This window comes from Mauremys reevesii, linkage group 1 (assembly GCF_016161935.1).
Source record: "Mauremys reevesii isolate NIE-2019 linkage group 1, ASM1616193v1, whole genome shotgun sequence".
Lineage (NCBI taxonomy): Eukaryota > Metazoa > Chordata > Testudines > Geoemydidae > Mauremys > Mauremys reevesii.
In genome coordinates this window covers 269,033,752-269,057,924 of record NC_052623.1, presented here as the reverse complement: position 1 = coordinate 269,057,924, position 24,173 = coordinate 269,033,752, and the positions used below count along the sequence as shown (strand labels likewise).

Below are 24,173 nucleotides of genomic sequence, written 5' to 3'. Positions count from 1 at the left end.
TTGCCTAGAGATTCCTTCACTGTAGGGCTCCCTTCTAGGGTTTGCCACTCTTGTCCTGAGATGTTAAACCTTTCCCCATGTGGATTACACTCCCATCACAGCTGTCCTTGTCTTAATCCTAGAAAGAGATGAACATTTAAAGGTCATGAAGACTATCCAGAGTTATAATTAAGGATAACAACCTTTTTTGGAAGGGATATTAAGATGCATTCTTCTGGGATTAGCTAATTTGCACAGTGCCTTGCCCAATGGTGGTCCATGACTAGGGCTCCCAGACACTACCACAATACAAATAAATAATAATGAAGACCAGAATGAGACATTGTGGGGGACAGATTATCCCACATCTGCCTTCTGTGGGGTTCTTACATCTTCCTCTGAATCATCTGGTGCTGGCCACTGTTACAGACAAGATACTGGAGTAGATGGATTATGGGTTCGATCCAGTCTGGAAAATCCTATGTTGAAAAAGTATGATTCAGATGCACTTGCATCTATTTGGGTGTTTATCTGAATGATCCAAACTAACTGAGTATGCAAAAAGGGGGCTGGCAATCTCATAAGAACAGGCTTTCTCACAACATTTTCATCATCTCTTGCTTCTGGATGGGATGGCAATGTCAGGTGAAGAAGCTTTTTCATGGCATTTCAGCAGTTGCACTTTCTAACCAGGGAGCAATCACAAAAATAAAAGAATTTCTTTGACAGTAAAAAAAAAAAAAAAAAAAGACTTTTTCCAAACGCCAAATGGTTTTATCTGATGTTCTGGGAAAGGTTAATTGGTTTGGTTCGGTTCTGGTTTTGTGTGCTTTTAAACTAAACTGGGTCACCCCATCCTTAATTAGCTAGCCTCAGGGAAGCAACATTGTCAAGAGATAGAGGAGGAGGGTAAGTGGATGCAAGCTTGGAAATGAGGGGGATTCTCAGCTGTCATGTATTATAGTGAATAATAATTCATCAGCAGTGGATGCTGGAGCATCAGGTTGCAAATCCACATAGAGCTGAAAGATATGAATGGAAGCTGTCCAGCTTCTCCTGATCTCCCATCTATTCCTGTCCCATGGTCAGATGTGTCCCACACATGGCAATTCATCCTCTTTCACAAATTCCCTTTCCAAGGACAGCTGGCTAGGCTGTCTGCAGTGACAAGTCATTAATGGACAATTATTTTTGCAGTCAGGAAGCAAGTGCACAGAGCAGGTGATGTTATTCAAAGTTCTCTGCAGAGCTCCACCAATACACTTCAGTCCAGATCGGTGGCACCTCCTGCTATTTAGGTTCTTTCTCCCCCAAAAGCCCTGCCCCTCATTCTTTACCTGCAAGCACTCCTGCCCAGACAAGTCATAGAATTCTCAAACAGCTCAGTCAATGCACCACGATTCTTAAGTACAAAGATCCCCTGCTATTCTAATCCTGACGTATCACCATCACACTCATAATCCACATTCAGTTTGGCTGATATGACAAAGGCCTTGTCTATGCAAAACTTTGTTACCGGTATTACTATGCTGTTTAGGGGCATGTCATCCCTCCCCATACAGGAACAAGCTATAACTGTATAAGCACCTTTATATCAGTATAACTGCGTCCACAGCGAGGGCGGAGGGGGGAGGTTGTAGAACTTTAACTATACCAGTATAACTATGGTACAACTTTAGTACGTAGACAAGGCCTTAATCCTGAACTGCAGAGCAATTTGCTATCCCAGTCGTGTGGCCTCTCCCCAGTCCTCTGATAATCCAGCTCAAAAGATATCCTCTGCCGTTCCAATTGAAGAGCATGTTGGTATGTTGGAGGGATTTTTGTTTTGCAATAATATGTTGCTATGTTCCTCTACTTTAAAAATGAAAGTAGAGGAACATATTTCAAACCATTGACAAACATGACAAGATGAAATATTTTCTCTCCATCCCTCTGATCTTGCCAAGTTCCTCTTCTACATTTCCCTTCCCCTCACAGCAGATTACTGAGGCCTGGTCTACACTATGATTTTAGGTCGAATTTAGCGGTGTTACCTTGATTTAACCCTGGACCCGTCCATATGATTAAGCCCTTTTTTTCGACTTAAAGGGCTCTTTAAATCGATTTCTTTACTCCACTTCTGACGAGGGGATCAGCGCTGAAATTGGCCTTGCCGGGTTGAATTTGGGGTAGTGTGGACGCAATTCGACGGTATGGGCATCCGGGAGCTATCCCAGAGTGCTCCATTGTGACCGCTCTGGACAGCGCTCTCAACTCAGATACACTGGCCAGTTAGACAGGAAAAGTCCCGCAAACTTTTGAATTTCATTTCTTGTTTGGCCAGCGTGGTGAGCTGATCAGCACAGGTGACTATGCAGAGCTCATCAGCATGATGTGCACATTGCCGGGGCACATTTCCCAGCCCGTACTTTGTGAGAAGTCTATGTCCATGTTTATGTCCTCATCACTCTTGTCACCACGCTGCCGTCGCCTCGTCGCCTGGTTTTGCTTTTGCAGCGTCTGGTTCTGCATATACTCCAGGATAATGCACATGGTGTTTACAGTGCTCATAATTTCTGTGGTGATCTGAGTGGGCTCCATGATCCCAGTGCTATGGTGTCTGCACTGAAAAAAGGCGCAAAACAATTGTCTGCCATTGCTCTGACGGAGGGAGGGGCGACTGACGACATGGCTTACAGGGAATTAAAATCAACAAAAGGAGTGGCTTTGCATCAAGGAGAAACACAAACAACTGTCACACAGAATGGCCCCCTCAAGGATTGAACTCAGAACCCTGGGTTTAGCAGGCTGTTGATTTCCCAAAACAAATCGGGTCAATTTCTTGTTTTGATCCACTCCATCTATCTTTTACATCCTAGGCTGGCAGCAGACGGTGCAGTATGACTGCTAGCCATCGTCATCTCCTGGGTGCTCAGCAGAAGATGCTGCATTACGATTGCTAGCCATCATCATCTCCTGGCTGCTCACCAGAAGACGGTGCAGTATGACTGCTAGCCATCGTCATCTCCTGGGTGCTCAGCAGAAGATGCTGCATTACGGTTGCTAGCCATCATCATCTCCTGGCTGCTCACCAGAAGACGGTGCAGTATGACTGCTAGCCATCGTCATCTCCTGCGTGCTTAGCAGAAGATGGGAATGACCTGGCTGAGTCACTCCCATGTCTGCCCAGGCGCCCCGACCGACCTCACCGAGGTTGGCTAAAGGAGCACCCAGGAATACGACGCCGATGGCTACCAATCGTAATGCACCGTCTGCTGCCAAAAGGCAATGAGCTGCTGCTGTGTAGCAATGCAGTCCCACATCTGCCAGCACCCAGGAGACGTACGGTGACGGTGAGCTGGGCGGGCTCCATGCTTGCCATGGTATGGCGTCTGCTCAGGTAACCCAGGAAAAAAGGTGCAAAACGATTGTTTGCCGTTGCTTTCACGGAGGGAGGGAGGGAGAGGGGGGCCTGGCGACATCTACCCAGAACCACCTGCAACACTGTTTTTGCCCCATGAGGCATTGGGATCTCAACCCAGAATTCCAATGGGCAGCGGAGACTGCGGGAACTGTGGGATAGCTACCCACAGCGCAACCAGTGGTGAGCTGGAGCAGGTTCCCTCAGGTTCCCAAGAACCGGTTGCTAAAATTAGACCTCCATGGAGAACCGGTTGTTAAAGGGCCGGGGGTGGGCAAAGAACTCTGGTCCGCGGGCCGGACCATCCTGTTGCTCCCAGGATTCTCAGCTGGGGAGGCTGAGGCTCTCCTGGCCCTTCCCCCGCTTCCCCCCAGCTGCAGCGTGGCCAGCCACCGGCATCAGCTGGGCAGCTCAGCTGAGCTCCGGAGTTGCTTTGAGCTGCCAGCAAGGTAAGGGGGGAGGGGGCTGCAAGCTCTAGGGCTACTGGGGGGGCAAGTGGGGCAATTTGCCCCAGGCCCTGCAGGGGCCTCTGGCCCCACAAGTATGTCTCCGCCTGCCCCGGCCCCTCCCCAGCTCCCCCCCTTAAATCAGAACTTTTTATAGGGAACCGGTTGTTAAAATTTTGGCAGCTCATCACTGAGCGCAACGCTCTGGAAGTCGATGCTAGCCTTGGTACTGTGGGCAACTAACTACAATGGAGAATGGGATGTTTTGGCCCCTTTCTGCCTAATCCTTTAGTTCCCAACCATCCTTCTGTATTTCCGTTAGCTTTACTGAACTGCTCCACTGCTGCCCAATAGTCCAAACACAAGCAAGCATGGTGACCGGCTGTGCTGCCTAATGCTTTGAACACACCCAGGCAAACCAGGCCTGCTGTGCCAGGTAATTCTCTACATAAATGATGAGTGAAATACACCCACCGTGCTACCAGATCTTCCATCTCTGTCCTAATATGTAGCTGACTTCAATGCAACATCGATGCCAGACAGGTCAGCTTGGTGCAGCACTGGGATCTGTGGCTTCTGGGGTATGAGCTCTGCTCAGAAATCCTAATGATTTTTTACAGGTTCATATTCTACATTCAAGCAAGACTGATTAAAAAAAACCCAACAACCCTCATCTTTAGCTGGTATAGCTCTGTTGAAGTCTATGGGCTATGCTGAGTTACAACAGCTGAAGTTCTGGCCCTGTGGTTTTAAAATACTCTTTCATTTACTGCTCAAAATCTGAAAAATATCTGCAGCATATGGGTGGAAGGGGAGAGGAAGGTGATGCTGCTGACAAGGAAGGAAGGTCCCCCCCCACCAGGCCTCTTAAAAAGTCCCAGAGCCTGGTGCAAAAGGTGCCCTGTGCTTGCAATGAAAGATAAACATGACACTAATACCAGTGACAGACTCATATATCCAAGCAATGATGATGATAGTTGATCCTGTCACTGCAGTATTCCCTGATATCAATTTGAACTGCAGATAAGCTAAGCGGGGGCGGCATGGCCATCAGGACAAAATTAAAATGTGCTGCACGGGCGGCTGATTTTCTTCCCTGCTGTTGCAGGAGAGAGACAGAGTGAGAGACAGTTTTCTTTGGTGATCGGAACCCAAGCCTAGTGCACTCAAGCAAACATTCCATTCCAGGATTTAAATTATCCCTGATGAGTGCCCTGTGATTCATTGGACTTTGTTGAACCTCCATATGAAGCAAGGGAAGGTTGATGTCTCCCTCCTTTTCCTCTCCCCTCACCCTGCTTCTCCCCTTTAATCATGATAAATATATTTTAACTCGCTTGATTAAGTCAGCCAGACAATGCGCCCCTAATCTGCAGTGATCAGGGCTCTGAATTGCAACGGCGAACATGCTGTCTTTCTATCAGACAGAGAAATAAGGGGTTGCTAATGCAGCCCCCATTAACAACTTCGTACAGAATGATTTTTTCCTAACTGCTCCTAAAGAGCAGGCACTTGAGGAATACTGTCTGATATGAACATATTCTGAATGATCTCTTTCTGCAAAATTGACAAGCTCCCCTCACTAACCCCCCACATAAATACATAAAGTATGAAAAATGTAGCCACTTCCTTGTACTCAAGAGGCTTTTTGATCTCATCATAACTTATCTAGTTAACTGCCTCTCAATTTTTCTCATGGTTCCTTGTACGTTTTAGTACGGTCTGGTATGTATTTTAATGCAAGTCAGTGTTAGCTGAATACCAATCATGTGCTTCAGTGCGTGAAATGTGCACGCATTTGTACTTGTAAATCTGCTTTTGTATGTGTGGTGTTTGCGATTAGTGTGCATCTAGGCCACGAGTGTGGAAATAAACTGTGTATATCTCCGAGTACATATGGATATGTGTAAGGAAATACTGTGTTAGTGCATGAATGTATGTCTGAGATTGCTTTCATATGTATACACGTCATGCATATATGGGTTTGCATACATGCGTATATACTCTAAGGGCCATAGCCTCTGCTCTGACTGATCAGTGGCACAAGGCTGACATACAGGGGATGAAAGGTGTCATTTGGCCATCTTTGCACTCTGTAGATCAGTGGTGTGTAACCTGTGGCCTGCAGGCCACATGCAGCCCATCAGGGTAATCCGCTGGCAGGCTGCCAGACAGTTTATTTACATTTGCATGGCCACCCGCAGCTCCTGGTGGCTGTGGTTCGCTGGCTGCAGGTTGCCCACCACTTTTATAGATCCTGGGGCTAATTAACACAAATCAGGTCTCCAGGGTACATCTGAGCCCAATGTACATTTAGACCAGCCCCAGGGCTGCTCTAAAACATAGCAGCTCCAAATGGCCATTCTGGCAGCCAGTGACCAGCTGGACATAGAAGCATTCTTCCTATGTTCCTTATATAAGAGGTTGGGATAGAGGGTGTCAAAGATGATGTTACACCTCACAAGGATTCCCCAATCCAGAGAAAATCCTTCAGGGGGCAGAAGCACTAGCATTAGAGCTTCTTTATGCTGCTGGTGTGGTGCAAAGCAGCCAGAGTAGGACTCAGGATCTGGCCCGATGGGCCAGATTTTCAAAAGATTTCAGCCCCTACAATTGGGTCCAGATTTTAAAAAGAGCTCAGCTCCTCTTTAGGCACTTAAATATGGGACAGATTTTCAAAAGTGTTCGATACCCAGTAGTTGCCATTGTGACACTCGTGGATAGATAAAGAGCTCAGCACCCAGCATGCTACACTCTTCTGAAAATATAGCCACTTATTCTGGTGCTAACTGAGAACTGAGCCCTTTTGAAAATTCTGGCTTACATGTCTGTACCTGCATATGCACTATGTGTGTGCATGGATGGTATCCTTACTGTGTCTGTGCATGTTTCTCTATTTTATAACCAATAATAATATCTGTAATTATGATTATCCTTATTTTAGCATACCTATCTTATGTTTTCAAAGCATAAGTTGATCTCCATGAGGGTCACGAAAAAATTCCTGTCACCATCTACAACTGACTGGGTACAAAATAGGATAATTTCATTTCTCTTTGAAATTTCAGGTACTGGACCATACACAAAATACAGTACTGGGCATTATAAACCAATTGTCTGATCTGGTAAGACAAATTCTGTATTTCTACTGCACCATGATATATAGGAATGCATTACTATGACATGTCTGAACGTGGTATGAAAGTCTGCTAATATAGACAGGCACATGCGACTGCATTTCAAGTCAGTTACTGCACATGCTTCACCATGCCAGCAGACACAATGTTGTGTAAAATGGGAAGCAGAATATCAGTAAGGTAACTGCTATTTTCCTTACTTTTGCATAGGATTCAGTTTGGCAACATAGACAACTGTGAAAAACCTGTAACTCTGCAACTAAAATTACAGTCTGTGCCAGGAGATATAATTTTGCACAAAGTGGAAGCACAGTTAACACAATAAGGAAATGTAGCATTCCTTTATCCTTTTAACCGTAGTTCTATTTTTGCACTAAATTGCCTCTGATTGTACAAGCTGTGGTTTATTACTGCACAGTTTTCTCTTTTTTTTCCGACCTTTTTTCCTTATATTTTATCCTTTCTTCTTTAATCTTTAACATAACAGTTAAAATAAGATTCAGTACCACAACCTAGGTCAATACAAAGTTAAGTATGAGAATTTAGCACAAGTATAAGAAATCCCATAATTAAGGTTCATAATAGCAATCTTAACTTGGCAACATTGTACATATGAGGCCAATTTCTGCTCTCAGTCACATTTGTTCTGAGACCTGAATTGGATCCACTCTGTATACAAAGGAGCACATTGAACTGCAAAAACAGCAACTAAAACTGCTACTATAGATATGTGCCAAGTGGTAGAATTAATGTTGCTGTGGGAACCTTAATTTATGAATGTTCTGACTTTTATATTTACACTCTGAACCTCAGTGTTCCATTAACACTGCTTTTTGTCTGAAGGCTCGATTCTCATTTAAGTATAGGCTCCGTAACAATGCCAGCGTGGTGTAACAGGGCCATATGTTGAAATTAGAATCAGGCCCTGAGAGAGTGTTTTTGCATGTGTGAATGCTTGTGCAGGGTTTTAAAAGTAATTAATTACAATAATGGATTTTTTAAAAATTAAAGGTAGAGCTCCAAGAAGGAATCCAGTTTCTTCTCGACCAGAAGGTAAACGTGGATACCTTCTTGGGTTTGTCCACACACAGAAATTACACCAATTTAACTAAAGGCATGGCAATGATTTAGAGCTTGTCTACACTTGAAAGTTAATTTGAATTAAGGGAGGGTGTGAATTTAAAGAGCAATAAGAGTGTTCACGCATGGAGTTAGTCTGGAATAGCTATTCTGTAATCATTCCATGTATAGATAAATCCTTAAACCAGGTCAACTTCTGAAAAGAGACAGGCCTTGGAGATTCCATGATTCCCATTCCCACAGTGTGAGCAGTGATGTTGCAACTAGGGTGACCAGACAGCAAGTGTGAAAAATCAGGACGGGGGTGGGGGGTAATAGGCTTCTATATAAGAAAAAGCCTCAAATATTGGGACTGTCCCTATAAAATCGGAACAGCTGGTCACCCAACTAGGGTGACTAGCTGTTCCAATTTTATAGGGACAGTCCCAATATTTGAGGCTTTTTCTTATATAGGCTCCTATTACCTCCCATCCCTGTCCCGATTTTTCACACTTGCTGTCTGGTCACCCTAGTTGCAACCATCACAGTAGCCAGTTTAACTGAAGCCTTGTCTGCAACCCCTGCATAACATACAAATATAATTGCTAATTTACCCGATCTGTGAGAAAGTGATCAATTGCTGCTCTGTACCAGGGAACCACAAGGTCTCCAGTCCTATTTAATAGAATGCATGTGGCAAAAGAGGGAACTCTGCTTAAAGGGTGCGAATGAGTCATTTGACATTTCAGGCTGACTGAAGTCATTCCACTACATTTATTTCTGATCTTGATGTGCTACCACATTTGCTCGTTAAACAGAATGGGAAGAAAAAGATTGAAATTATCTGCTACAGAATACGTATGCAAGACACATAGGAGGTACCAACTAAGGCATGACTTGATGCATGTGTGAGAATGTGAGCTTGCAAGTGCATCTGTTTGTGTGAGAGTGCCAGTGCGTGACTTTGATGTTGCCTCTGGGTGTGTGAGCAACTGTTCTGTTATGCATGTATGTCTGAGCATGAGTGGGCATCTGTGAATTTGCTTATAAATCAACTTCACACATAATTATGAGCTGAAGTGCTGCATATATGAAAGCACAGGACTGAGAGTTTGCATATGAATTGCCCTGTGTGTGCATGAGCGTGGGCAGTTGTGCTCTGTGCATGCACATGGAGGACAGTGAATGTATATATGTGTGTGTATTAACATGACCAGGAATACAGGCATTATGGCCTGATCCTCCAAGGTGTTTAGGCATCTAACTCCCATTGAAATCTGGTCCCAACTGAACATTCAATGGGAATCTATTTAAAGACCCCCGAGGAAAGGATAAAGGCCATTTTTTTTCAAATATGACCTAAATTTAGACTCCTAAATTCATATTTAGACTCCTAAAACAAAATGGCTTGATTTCCTGAGGTGTTGACCCCCTGCAGCTCACACTGATGTCCAGTGGAGCTGTGGGCATTCAACACCTTTGAAAAAATCAAGGTCACTTTTATCCAGGTGTCTAAATATGGGTTTAGGAACCTAACTTTAGCCCCTCAGTTTTGAAATTCTGGCCAAAAAATTGAATGTATACTGATTTTAAAAAGTAATAGACAAGGTAGAGATAAAGACTTTGTTGAAATACTGCACAGGAAATAATTTCAAAGAGTGGAGGAGGTGAGTGGAAAAGATACTTATTTGAGTCTAATCAAGGATATGTCACAAGAAGAGAAGGAAAATATTATTGGGAAGAATAACTCAATGGAAATCCATGGACTCATTCTCCAAGAGATTAGATCGCAAACAGATCGGGCAGGGCAAAGGTGGTGAGGATTGGGCAGAGCCCTGGCATCCTGCCTCAGGCTCGAAACATCCACATAAATTTTTGCATAGAGCTTAGAATGTATTTGTGCCCTCAGCAATGGTTGCACGGACACTGGAACAGACTTGAAGCATGCTATATGGGCAAAGGACACTGTCAGGATAGACATTGTTATTTTTAAAATCTCCTGGTAACTAATATTGTCTCTAGTTGTTAAGACTTAAATATCGTTAAAAGTCTTACTGGTTTTTTTCCCCACCAATCCTGCAGTTTATTTAATCTGCATTTCATTAAGCCAGCTCAGTGAACTCAGCCTGGTCGTTTCTACTCTGGGTATAATCATTTTTGCCCAGTGCTGCTGTTTGGGTTCACAGCGCTGCAGGGGGATATTTAAATCCAAAAATAAAATAGTTTTAATTGAAATTAAACTATACATTCATGCCATTCCTTCTGATATTAAGTTTCATATTCTCCACTTTCCCCACATCTAAACATTGGGCTTAATTTAAGGTGACTGCATCCTATTAAATAAAGCTGGTAAAAGGGCACATTCAGTTCAGGTTCGGAAAGTCTAAAAACTATGTTCTTTTATTTATTTGGGTGGCAGCAAGAAACATTAATTTGTTGTTAATGCAGACCAGCCAACAAGACTATGCTTGTATTGGCTTTGTACAACGGATAAAGTGGAATGAGATGTAAATCCAATTCCAATAGGTTATCACGATTAGAGAAACACACAGCCATATTAATAAGTCCAGCAGGCACATAAAGGCCTTAAGGCAGTGGGAACTCTGCATTTCCATCATGCTGGTGATTAAACCAGTGGAGTCTCCCCAGAGGGGAACTCCACACAGCCACGTGCACCTTGCATGAGAACGCACAGGCAACACTTAGGGGGCAAAAATGGGTGTGTTGGGGGGGGGGCATGACCAACGGAGACACCCATAGAACAAATCCACAAGGACAAAGAATTACGTCTGCTACTTTACCACATACTCAACAATAGCCTGATGTGACCCAGCTGTATGCATGTCCTGAGCGTTATTTCCTTTATGGGGTAAGGTTTCCATCCCCCCAGCTCCCTCAGTTATACGAGCAAAACCCATTTATTCAGTCTTTGTCCACATGTTCACCAACAGGTATGTGTGACCTTAATTCTAGTGACTTGTGCATATGAATTGCAATATAGTTAGGTGATCATACACCAGTTCTCAAATAATGCAACAAAATATCATACTTTTTTATCACTTATGCGTAGTATCTTCCGCTACTCTGTAGTGCTCTGTGTTTGCCAGAGTCCCCTCCGAACAACCCTCCCAAACAAAAACATTAAAAACAAAGCAAATCATGGAATTAACCGGACATTTGCAGCCCATCACACTGTTGATCCTACTTTTGTGGTCTATCCCTATTCCCTCCCCTGTGTTATTCTTGTCTATTTAGACAGCAAGCTCTTCGGGACAGGGACTGTCCACTACTCTATGGGGCTAGCTCAATGGAGCAATGACACTTTATAACAGCTGATTTGCCCCCATGTTTGCTCAGTGCCGAGCACACTGGAGCCCCATTCTTGATCAGTCCATAAGCACTGCTGTAATAAAAATAATAAATTAAAAAAATAGAGTCCCTGAAAGTTATTTATATACAAGATGTTCAATAAATGAGGCAAGTGTTCTTTTCAGTGTGCATCTTATGAGATGCACTTTACAAGGCTGTAAAACACTGGTATGATGTTATATTGTATTATTTGAGAACTAGCCTTCAATGACACAATTACATGCTATTATACAGCATATGAACAAGAGGCTAAAGTTCTTGTTACTATTTCCTGACGTTTGAATGCTTAACACTCCTTTCATATAACATTAAAAAAAAAAATTTCTTACGAGTTTTTGAAAGAAAAAGGAAAATCCAGTATGGGAAACTATTTGACTACACACCACCAGATGGCCCTATCTCATCTACTTTACAAAGTCTGCAGGAAGGAGCCTCAGGAGCTGCAAACTTTAGAAATTGAGCAGCCTGTACCTTTCAAGATGCATCACAAATGTGGTAAGGTCTCTGCAGCAGGATAGCTGCCAGTGACTCTCTGAAGAAGAGCTCTGTGTAAGCTCAAAAGTTTGTCTCTTTACCAACAGAAGTTGGTCCAATAAAAGATATTATCTCACCCACCGTCTCGCTAATATCGAGGGACCATCACAGCTACAACAACACCGCAAACAAATGGCTCTCTGAGCAGACTAGCAGCGAGTCTTAGAAATGATGCTAGGATGAAATTCAGCCTTCTGCAGTGAACGAGCACAAGGGCCATGGGCCATTTAAGTGACATTTCGGCCCTCAAAATAGGGTTTAGTGGTACTTTGGTGGCAAATAGAACTTATGTTGGTTCCTGACACCAGAGTGTATTTCATCCAAAGGCAATAAATCTAAAAACATCTACAGTATTGCATTTCTGCATTCTAGATGAAAAAAAATAACCTACTCTTACTGTACACTGGTCTCAATTCTCCTATTTTCTAATGCCATTTCTTCCACCCTCACCTAATCTATCTGCCACAAGATATGGAAAGGTGCAATGGTCAATTTCAATATCATGTATAACATGCTATAAATGATTATCTTGCAGGCATTTTTTAAAACCTGAAGCTATTTCAAATTAGTTTTTATAAACAAAGGTAACAATCTGTGCAGCATATATCAAAGCCAAAAGCTCTAAAAGCAGTCACTGACTTTTGGTACCATATTTCTGAGTTGCTCCACCTGTGACAATTTGGACTTTGCCCAAGTGTTGAGCACCACCATTCCAGATGGTCAGTGTGAACTGCAGGTGCTCAGACCTTCTGAAAATCAGCTCAAGGTGTTTAAGGCTGGTCACCAAAACGCGAGATACCCCAAATTTGTGGCCAATTTTGAAAATGTGGGCTCAGCTATTGTTTACACTGAGTGAGAAAACATCCTTGTAAAAATCCCCTTCTGCCCCAAATCTAAAGAAACAATTTTAAATAAAAATCCAGAGGTGAGTGGGTTGATATAGCAATAATAAATAATAATAAATAAAATAATATTAATAATAATAATGATAGAAAAATCACCTTTCATCCTGACAGACCCCAAAGCATTTTTACAAATTATGGATTAAATTCAGGCCCTACATATTTTTGTGACACCAATGGGCTGCAAACTTAGGAAAAATGTCCACACAAATGCTGCCTGTCATAGCCCTACATAGAATAGTACCCTCCTGATACCTCTTATGCAAGATTATTCCTGCTAAAAATAACCTGACCAAGATGTAGGGCAGCTGAGACAGGCAGCATACATGCTACAACATGTTGGCCAAGTCCCCTGACCACTACATCCACCTCAAAACATCTGCTCTGAGGCTGCAAGTGACTGGCAGACCATTAGTTGCACCCTGCATGGAAACCTCTTTTCCCCGCTGTGCACATATCATTTTACCTGGGGTGGAACACAGCACCTCACAGCAGTATAAGAGCAGAAGTAACAAATGCCCATATAAAACTAAAAAGTTAGATACTCAGAATCTGTCCAGGAAAACGGATTAACCCTTTAATTCTTATGTACAGGGCTAATGGATATTTGATAATAATAGGGTGACCTTCAGTTCTATCCCTCATTTGAAAGAAGGATGCTTGGGCAATCAGTCCAGTAGTGACTTGGAGGAAAATGTGCTAACTACACAAAGTCATTAACACCATTTCCTGAAGTGCTGAGGTTTCCTTGGATGTTTCCTCATTCAAGGACTGACCAGGTCCTACCTGATGAATTCACAATGTACCTAAAAGAGCTAAAACTTTGGTTACCACCATGGTACTCTCCAAATGTCCCCATAAGTCTTGGGAAAGTGCATAAAACTATAAAAGCTCTTCAACAGAATGTGGAGACAGAGGGAATTCTCCAGCTCGAAATGGCTGCTCTGGTGATTATTATTAGGCACGGCAGAATTTGATTTTTATTTTTTTTTAATTTTGACCATTTTAAATATTCCCCCCTTCTATTTTTATTTTTACAGTTGTGGGAGGTAGGGGTTAGGGCAGTGCTGACAGCAGGGCTGCAGGGGACTCATTGTGCGGCTGAGGGGCCCAAGACACTGGGGCGCAAGGTGCGGGGGAGACACAACTATACAGCCCTAAGAGAGTGAAACCAGGTTTTCAGTTTGGAATATAGGCACTATGGTCATTTCCTCTCAGCACATAACATTTCTTAGAGTTAACCTTCACAGGTCAATTCCTCATCATTTTGCCATTCTTAACGAACCTGTTCCTCGGAAGTTAACTGCCTCTAGTTAGACAGTGGTTAAGTGGTGCACAGCATGGCCTCTACTCTGCAGAATAATTAAAAAAAAGTTTATCCTCCTTCCCCCCCAAAAAACTCAGACTCTTTCAAAATCATTCTCTCTCTCTCTCCCTCTCATTTATTTTTAACATCTTTCTAGAAACAGTGTTTACAGTGACTCTCCTTCAGAGACAAGGAGCTGGGCTAGAGCCATAGCAAAAATATACATCCCCCTCCCAGCTACCCATCTGCTGTAATGAGAACACAGCAATAGCTGTAGCAGAACAGACATTGGTCCATCTAGTCAAGTAACCCATCTCCATCAGTGACCGAAGTCAGAAGTATTTAAATAAGGCATCAAAAACTGGAATGGTCCTCTAGCTATATCACGGGGGATCAGTTTATGCCCTGAATTATGAGGGGAATAGTCCTTGTAATGTTTAGCCTAGCTACTGTCACTGCAGATTCTATCTGTATTCATATGTACGTCTAATACATTTTAAAAAAATGTTTGAAATGAAAGTACCAATATAAAATGTAAAATAAGTCAGTATTGTCTAGTCGTTAAAAAACAAGATCAGGAGTCAAGGTACTGCATTCTCTTCCCAGCCTGGCTACTGATTTGCTGCATGTCCTTAGACAAGCCACTTCACCGCTGTGTGCCTCAATTTCCTCATCTGTCAAATGGGGCTATTAATATTTAACCACCTTTGTAAAGCACTTGGAGATTTTAGGATAAAAAGCATACACAGTGAGTACAAAAGGTTATTATAATATAGCCTTCACTGGAACTAAGGGGTAATGATAATGGAAATGCACGCTTACTAGGACTGATGAAAAATTAAGTTGAATGAGTGAAGAAGTCTCCTTTCTATAGCTCTCAAGTGTGCTGCAAAATTAAAGATTCTGAAAGAAAGCATGGGATTTGTGGGGCTGCACATAAATTGATTGGACTGTGTCTGCGGCCGTGCACGATCCTCCGGTCAGGCAAATGATGATGATTATACGCTTCATACCATTTTAATCAGCTGAAAGTGGGCTGCCAAGTTAGGTTTCTTTTAAACCACAACCAAGGCCTGGAGAGAAGGAAAAATGGGAGAGGAGGACAGTAGTCTTAACACAGTTTAAAAAAATCCCAAATATCTGGAAGGATCAAGAGTAGCTAATACTACTATGTGAATGGCAACACATTTGGCACTGTTTGGGTTACTGCGGCTAACTTCCAGTGATTATGTACATCAGAGATGGACTATGAGGGTAGATAAGGGAAATTAATATTTGGATGTGAATCACACGCATCTAAACCAGCAGAAAAATTCAAGGATAGGAGCATTATACAGGAAAGAAATGGGAAGAAGGGATGGAGGGTTATTTTCATTCTGCCCAGAAATAACAGTAGAGTCAGAAGACACTGCCTCCAGCTAAAAGTGTAACAAAACAAGACAAAGCAGCTGGCTGCAGGGAAAGAGACATTCTTACGATCTGAAAAGAGAGAAGCAATAAAACAGCAAGACGGACAACTGAGATGAGCAGCGGAGGCACTGGATACTGGGAGAGATTCAAAACTTTGAATTGGCAGAGCGAGGGACAATTTTTATCTTGCATAGGAACATCTCTCAAACGTTTTAAGGAGTAGAGAGCATCTAGATAAAATACTATTAGATTTAGAGGGGCTATAGGCCACCTAGCCTTCCTGTCCAAATCTTTCCTGTTCTGCTACTTACACAAATGATAGTAACACATAGTTGTATGGAGGGTTGTTGTAGTTCTGTTGGTGCCAGGGTATTAGGGAGACAAGGTGGGTGAGGTAATATCTTTTATTGGACCAACTTCTGTTGGTGAGAGAGACGAGCTTTCAAGCTTACACAGACCTGAAGAAAAGCAAGAGAAGTTGGTCCAGTTAAAGGTATTACCTCACCCAACCTGTCTCTCTAGTAACACACAGCGGCTAGCACTATGACACAAGTGCTCTGTTCTGTACCCACAAACCTACCTAAATTCCCTTACCTGGTGTTATTGCCAAGGATGGATGTAAGAAAGCCAGAAATGCAAATTAAAGTCAGTGTAAATGAAAACCTCAGGTCTGCGTTAGAGGGCCAGGGACGAGCTTTGCTTCCCTGGATCTACATTGTAATAATAAGGAATGTGCTTTCCCCACACCTAACCCCTGATCCATTTCGTCTGTACCCCACACTATTCATTTACCAGCAACCTGGCCAGTAGGGAAACATTCTTTTCCAGACAAATGTAAATAACAAAATTGTTCCCACCGTTGGTGCTGAAAGACCGTTTGGAATTTTTTTTTTATTAATTTTTCTTCTGATGAGAGATGCTGGATTAAAGTTTGGAGACTGAAGTCCTCCAGCTGTTCCCAGAATGGGCACACCACATGGGCAAAGCAGTGTGAACTTTCTCCTCATACATTACTATCACCATGTGCCTCAACCCTGCCCTGAAGGGACAGTGCCTCTTAATAAATAGAACATGTAGCAATTACAGCACCTTGAATCTCCAAAATGCTTTACAATTACTGATTAATTAATCAGGAGCGAGAAGTTGGGGGTGAATTTTAATGGCCCAGTCACACCTTGGCTTCTTTGCTGAGATGGCCCTTGTTGTCAATGATGATGGCGGTTCTGTGATGTAAGAGTTGGAGTTCCCCAGCTCATGTCACATAGGATACTACAGAGTATGGATGTTCTATTTGTGGGGGCAGTTCAGACAATAGTGCCACAACTCTGGCTGCAGGGGGCATCTAGCTCATGGAGGGCCCTATCCCAGCCAGGATGCTCCAGTGGAATATTTTGTAGAGAATAGCTGCTTTGTGCTGACTGAGAGCTCTATCAAGATAACATTAAGCCCCTGGGGAATCTGGATGTTTTCCCTTTTATCACAGCCCTGACTGAAAGACAATGCAGTTTTTTTCCCCTTCTGATTTAAAGGAAATCTCTTGCCCCTATTCTTCCAACACTCTCAACAAATACACACACTGGTTCTGGACACATTCCCATCCCTCCCCAAACTGGCAGGGTTAGAAGTTTGATGCAAGTGTGGCAGATGTGCAAACAAACTGAATCTTGGGCCTTACCGCTGGGGTGTCAGTTGCATAATGTTGCAAAGGGCCCCAGACTCACTTGAACTGGCACCATTTGTTGTTAAAAAACTGAAAGCAAATGTTATAATAGTCACATACCTTTGAGAGTAGGGAAGGCTGAGAAAGAGTCTTTGCTTTGCTTCTGGTTGTTATATTCCAGACTTGCAGACTCTAAGATGAAATAAAATGATATTGAACAGCCTGCATTTCATAAAGCCAGCTGGTTCTTGTCTTCAGATTAAGCGCTTACCAAGGATAGATGCTTGTGGAGCCATTCAGGACCATACAACAAACCTTTCACCCCGTACACCCTCCTCTCTTCACCATGAAGTTCAGCCAATCAGGCAGTCATGTGCAAACCACAAACCACGCAGGAACTAGCAGACACGACAGCTCACAGCCCTGGGCGTGGAGCTTAGTTAGCTTAGTATGGTTTTGTTTTTTCACTGCCAGGGCTAAACCGATATCATAGGAGTTTTAGCGAATGCTACTGCAGTTCTGTGCTCTAGTTGCATTTAATGCATTCTCCTGTGCACTCCAAGACCTACTTATTGCTTTGGGTTTGAATTTAGGATTGACAGGTCCCGAGTCTCCTTTTTGAACCACGTGGGGCTATTAAAATTTAGTCTGATCACCTCTCAGTCAAATCAACAACATGGCAATGTGATAGCCACAGTGTAACCAGCATTCTAATCTGTGGATATGTCTACCACCAAAACTCCCCCTTTGACTTGATACCGTCCATCATGTGCCCATATGTGTGTATGTATGTGTGAGTGTGCATATGCCTCTGTTAAGAGAGAGTGAGAGAACTCACAGGCAGCTCTGAGGTGGGGGGAGCACACTACAGTGAGAGGGATGGGTGGGTGGAAAAGCAGCAACACTATAGACCATTTAGCAACCTCTGAAATGAGTGTGACTTACGATGTGCGTTTTGGCTGCGTGCAAGGGTGTGCAAAGCTCTCATTTCCCGTAAGTGGCGGTCTAGTTGGGAAAACACGTTAATTCATTTATCAATGCATCAGTTCAGGCAGGAGTTATTGTGTTAACTGGGAGATCTGGATGAGGGGATTGAGATCTGAAGGTGGCAGCAGTGGTGACTGTCCAAGTGGTTGTAGTGGTGCTATGATCTCTCCGCACCTTTGAATTTCACCTTTGTTTAGACTGTGCAATGTTTATGGATTAAAAAAAAGTATAAAAATTGTAAAAATAAAACTAAAACCATTAAAAAGGCAGGGGGAAGCTTTCCTCTTGTATTAGGGAGGCCTGAAAATCTATTGATTGCTGAAATTAAGGGGTGGAGCCTAGCAGAGGTTGAAGTTCTGTCAGTCAACTGTTCCCCTCCCCACCCCACCATTACAAAATGTGGCAGAGCTGTCCCTGCTCCTTTCAGCAGGATTCCCAGGGCTGGTAAGGCAGAGGAGTAGCTAGAATTCTGATTGGATGTGAAGAAGGGGTGGGGCTTGGAAGGTGATTGACAGCCGCTTTGAATGCAAGATGAGGGGAGAACAGTGGGTATGAGCATTCTGATTGGAGGAGGACAGGGAGAGGCGGGCTTTTGCAGCTGATTGATGGCAGTTTGAATTTTAAGTGGGAAAACGATGCCTACCGGTCGCTACTGCTCAGTTTTCCTCAGGTAATGAGGGTGGGGTCCGAGCCCAGCAGTGTGAAGCCTCTGCCTGGGCCATGAACTCTGCTGCCCTCAGCCAATTAACCCCACTCGTTAATGAGAGCGGGGCGAGGCCTCTCCCTGTTTAAAGCTTGTCTTGCCCCAGCTCAGGCGTCTCCAGGGCCAGAGAGAGTCACGTGCCGTGCCCTGTTTTTACCTGCAGTTGTGTGTGTTGGGGCAGTGGGAGAATCCCCTGTTCAGGAGCCCCCCGTGGCTGCCCTCTCCTGGATGTCACCTGCCTTCACAGCCACCCCCTCAGTGGGCCATGTTACAGGGAGCAGCCACTGATGGCAAAGGACTGGCAGGTCTAGCCTTACACTTCTCAGGGAGTGGGGTCGGATTTAGGAGTGTGAGGACCTGCCCCTCCCAGGGGTTGTTTGTGGAGTGGAGAGGCCCCCCCCTCAATCCCTCCCTTCCCATCCCTCAACTCTCCTACTGCACAAGGCCAGGCACAGCTCCAGCTGAGCAGTCACCTGTCGTAACACCCATTTGCCTGCAAGTGGGGGTTGTCCTGTCAACCATGGGCTCCCTTAAATGGCAGGTTTAATTGACCCAAAGTCAGGTCTCGCTGAACTTCCATGCAAGACACCTGCTGCCGTGTCTGGAAACCACCATTACTGCAGACAGGTATGGAACCTACATAAGAACGTAGGAACGGCCATACTGGGTCAGACCAAATGTCCATCTAGCCCAGTATCCTGTCTTCCAACAATGGCCAATGCCAGGTGCCCCAGAAGGAATGAACAGAACAGGTAATCATCAGGTGATCCATCCCTGTCGCCCATTCCAAGCTTCTGGCAAACAGAGGCTAAGGACACCATCCCTGCCCATTCTGGATAATAGCCATTGATGGACCTATTCTCCATGAATTTATCTAGTTTTTTTTTTAACCCTGTTATAGTCTTGGCCTTCACAACATCCTCTGGCAAGGAGTTCCACAGGTTGACTGCGCGTTGTGTGAAAAAATACTTCCTTTTGTTTGTTTTAAACCTGCTGCCTATTAATTACATTTGGTGACCCCTAGTTCTTGTGTTATGAGAAGTAAATAACACTGCCTTATTTACTTTCTCCACACCAGTCATGATTTTATAGACCTCTATCATATCCCCCCTTAACCATCTCCTTTCCAAGCTGAAAAGTCCAAGTCTTATTAATCGCTTCTCATACAGAAGCCATTCCATGCCCCTAATAATTTTTGTTGCCCTTTTCTGAACCTTTTCCAATTCCAATATATCTTTTTTGAGATGGAACGACCAGATATGTACACGGTATTCAAGATGTGGGTGTACCATGGATTTATATAGGGGCAATATGGTATTTTCTGTCTTATTATCTATCCCTTTCTTAATGATTCCCAACATTCTGTTAACTTTTTTGACAGCCGCTGTACATTGAGTGGGTTTTCAGAGAACTAGTGACTCCAAGATCTCTTTCTGCCATAGTGAATAATCAGACCCATGGTCCACTTTGCCTAGTACCTTGTCTCTGGCAGCAGCTAGTACCAGCTGTTTCAGTGCCAGAGGAAGGTGAAAGAAACGCTGCAGCAGGAACTTATGGAATAACCTGACATAAGGAGAAGTTTCTCCCTGCTAGTGAGAGGTTGGCTTGATAGCAGGATTTAAAACTTGTACTTTTTTTTGTAGACCATGAGCCAAAAACATCATTATTTGATGAAACTGAAATAAAATCATAAAAGTTCCTGAGGTGGGATCCCCAGATTTCTGGATTTCATGCACTCACTGTCACACTTGTGTTTCAGGTCTAGTTTCTAAAAGGGCATCCCTTTTCAGGGCTCATCAGCACTGCTCATCACTTGGCCAACTAAATTATTGTAGAACCACATTCAGCCTAACCTCCCAGATGCCAACAGGGATTAAAGTGCGGTTCTCTTAGGACTCCCAGCCATTGCTGAGTTTGGGAGTAATCCGGCAGATCTGGACAAAAATCAATCTGTCTCTTTCATGTGGTGGCACAGACACACTAACCACAGAGATGGCTGGCTCAGGGAATGAGAGACAGGATGCGAGAACCAAATATTGATTTTTTGATTAGTAGCACAAAAGACTAACTATGAGGCAATTTCATTTACATAACATTATGTTTATGATATGAACTGGCAAACAACAACAAAAGACAGAAAAACAAAATCAGAGCTACATCCGGTTCGTGGTCCTTAACTATTAATTTCCTGGCTGTATAGTTTAGCTTTAATGTTATTTAAATGAAATTGTGCATGTCAAGTTTTCTGTTTTTAGCAGGAATATATTTTAGGTTAATGATCTGGGTTTAATTATGAATAAATAATTGTTACATAGTTTTAATCAGGTACACTATTCTTTAAGAGATGACCTAGGGTTTTGAGTAAATAAGTAATTCTATGTATTTTAAAAAAGCATAATATTTATTATGTAGATCTAGGAATCCTATGTAATGTTGCCCCCAAACATTGTATTGTGATGTCGTGACCCAACTTTGCATTGATTTTTGCATCCCCAATATATTTCTTTACATTTAATGTGAGCAGTAGGTTTGTACTGATGCTACCCATGCTGTTCCTGTTCTGTGAATAGAAGACTTCAAGCTGTCACTCTTGAACTTTTCACTATCAGTAAACTCACTTTAAAATAATAATCATAATCATAAAAAATCTGCATGCCTAGCTTGGAAGTCATAGAACACCATGCCAAAAATCAGATCAGCCTCACAGAAATCAAGATGAGTGGGGACCCAGTCCAAGAGGACAAAGGAACTGGTGCTAAGTGTTCCACTCCAGCAGGTTGTGATTGTAATAGAGTTATCTAATCAACTTGTAAAAAACAGATCAATATGTGCTGCTATATAACCACTGTCACAGTGCATCAGTGCACCAAAACAAAGAAAGACACAAAGACAAAAGAGAAATCCTGCTATGACTGAAATTTAATAGCTTCATTGAAACATATTATAAAATCAGTTTTTTCTCTCCAGGAGTGAGACAGATAAAAATTGACTCCATTTGAAGTGCAAACAAGAAAGAGAGGCAGGGAGTTGTAAACTATGTAGCACCCTCCTCAGAAAGATTCTTTTTTCTCTCCAGGTTCCCAGCATTTTCAGCTATCGCTTCTACAATATCTTAATTAAACCAATATATTTTCTATCCAACTTACTTGAAGCTGTGCATACTTTGATAAAAAGGTTAATTATCTTCTTTATTTTAAAAATTGAAAAGGTAACATTTTGGTTTTTGCTTCAAAGTCATGCCTATCCCTATCCTTGTGTTAAAAATCAAACATTGAATGAATCAAAATAGATAGATGTCGGACTGGACAAAGGTGTTGGTGGATGGGGGGAAGCAAGATGGAAAACAAACACATTTGTTATGAATTTTAATATTTTGCCTTTTGTGCACATAAAATCTGATTACAGATTGTCTCCCTCATTGAGGCTGGGCACTTGTCAGGGCTTGAAATCAATTTGATACATGATCATGACAGCCTTTGCTGGTGACTCAGTCAGGAACTGCACAGAGATCTACCCACCCTCATGCTAAGTAATGAAAAGAAGGGAGGGGGATGGGTTCATCTCATAAAGCTGTGAATTGACAATTCACAGGCTTTGTTTAAATTGTTTGGAGGCTGTGTTCCCTTTTCATGCTATCACTGCCTCAACTAAAATGCATCCCCCTGTTGCGTATGCCAGCTGTGAAAGCTGACAGATTCAAGATGATCAGTAGAGAAACTCTATTCAGTTTAGCAGAGCAGTCCTCAGGCAAATGGAACTCTGTTCTTCCTTCCTTTACCCTCCCTCTCCTATTTAGAGGAGCAGAAGAGAGAAGGGTCACTGGAGAGTGACATGAGACCATTTCTTTTTTCCTCCCTGCACGCATACACTGCCCCGTCAGTATAATTTAGCTTCTGCAGGCCCAAGTCTGAATCTGGCATTTGAACTTGGGTCTCTTGTATGTGTGCGGTGTGCGCAAAGTACTAACTACAGGAGCACCATATAGGCGACCTGGAGCTCTGGTTTAACAATGGAAGGTATGGTCTAGATTTAATTAAGCTTGCTGGATAATGAAATGTTCTATCCTTTCTTCCACCTCCCGTGACTTTACTATTCTTGACAAATACCTAATAATAAATAATGATAACTAATAACTATATTTAACACTTATACAGATGAGTAAACTGAAGTACAGAGAGGTTAAGTGACTTGCCCAAGGTCAGCAAATTAATGACAAGGCCATTAGTAGAACCCAGGTCACCTTTCTTCCAGTTTGTTGCCCTGCTGCAGTCTGTCCTAAGGAGAACCTAAGTATCCCTCTCACTGTATTCTCACCCTTGTGGCCATTAATCATAGTTGCCATACTTCTGGCCAGGGAAAAGTAGGATGGGTCTCCCTTTCGGGCTAGGTAGAGTGAGCAGATAATGCCTTAGGTAATGCCCTATGATTGCAATCATAGTACTTCCAATGTTGGCTGGCCCATATTGTTAAGAAACTGAGAATTATATCAGCCTTCCCCCTTCCTCCAAAATTTTGAGTTGATAACAAGTTACATGTATTCCTTGTATTGTTCTATTTGCAGAATCATTGTGGTTTGCTGAGGTGGAGATTAAAAAGACGTAGGCAGAGACAGCAGCACAGGCATCTCTTACCAACTTTATCAACTGAACAACAACCTGTCATCTCCATGGCACTCAGGAGGCACATGAAGAACTTTGTGAAAAATTATTCTGATTCTGAGGTCAAAGTCAGGGAAGCAACCTCTAATGACCCATGGGGTCCCTCTAGTTCACTAATGTTAGAGATCAGTGACCTGACATACAATACAGTTTCTCTTTTGGAGATTATGAACATGATATGGCACAGGATGAACGACCAGGGAAAGAACTGGAGGCATGTGTATAAATCCCTCACACTCTTGGATTATCTGGTCAAGAATGGATCAAAGAAAGTCATACAGCATTGTCGAGAGGGGCTCTTTAACATTCAGACATTAAAAGATTTTCATTACATAGATGAGGCTGGAAAGGATCAAGGTAAATGTAGCTTGCCAAGGCCTGTCAATTAAAATTAAGAAGGTTTTTGGGGGGATTATTTAAACTAATTGCTGGGGGAAATATAGCAAGTAATTATGGCTGCACTGAAGGAAAGTCAGGAAGGGGCAATTTACCATGTTAGCAGAAAAAAAGGATACATAAAAATGCTCCCACCTCTCACAAATAAAAAGAAAGGGTGAAATCCCAGCCCCATGGAGGTTGAAGAGGCTGGAATTTTAACCCATGTGCCTATGCACTGTTGA

General features: G+C 43.0%; 2 protein-coding genes across 10 annotated transcripts in view; one reads left to right on the top strand and one right to left on the bottom strand.

Annotated features, from left to right (window-relative positions):
• GRAP2 (GRB2 related adaptor protein 2) overlaps nucleotides 1-24,173 on the bottom strand; it is a 142,659-nt gene that overhangs the window by 22,260 nt on the left and 96,226 nt on the right. For 2 of the 7 annotated variants that reach the window (XM_039499323.1, XM_039499337.1), the window contains one exon: nucleotides 17,326-17,397. The exons of 1 other annotated variant lie outside the window; for it this stretch is intronic. The gene's annotated coding sequence lies outside the window, so the exon portion shown is untranslated. Of the gene's footprint in view, nucleotides 1-6,777; nucleotides 6,853-14,957; nucleotides 14,977-17,325; nucleotides 17,398-17,476; nucleotides 17,539-18,150; nucleotides 18,631-24,173 lie in introns of those variants that run through there. 4 more of the 7 variants (XM_039499314.1, XM_039499329.1, XM_039499303.1 and 1 more) reach the window with 4 other exon arrangements.
• Nucleotides 18,768-24,173, top strand: part of ENTHD1 (ENTH domain containing 1) — a 64,548-nt gene continuing 59,142 nt past the window's right edge. For 2 of the 3 annotated variants that reach the window (XM_039499292.1, XM_039499276.1), the window contains exons 1-2: nucleotides 18,869-19,522; nucleotides 23,457-23,910. In XM_039499292.1, the coding sequence (XP_039355226.1) occupies nucleotides 19,430-19,522; nucleotides 23,457-23,910 (547 nt within the window). In that variant the 5' untranslated portion in view covers nucleotides 18,869-19,429. The other variant, XM_039499284.1, reaches the window with a different exon arrangement.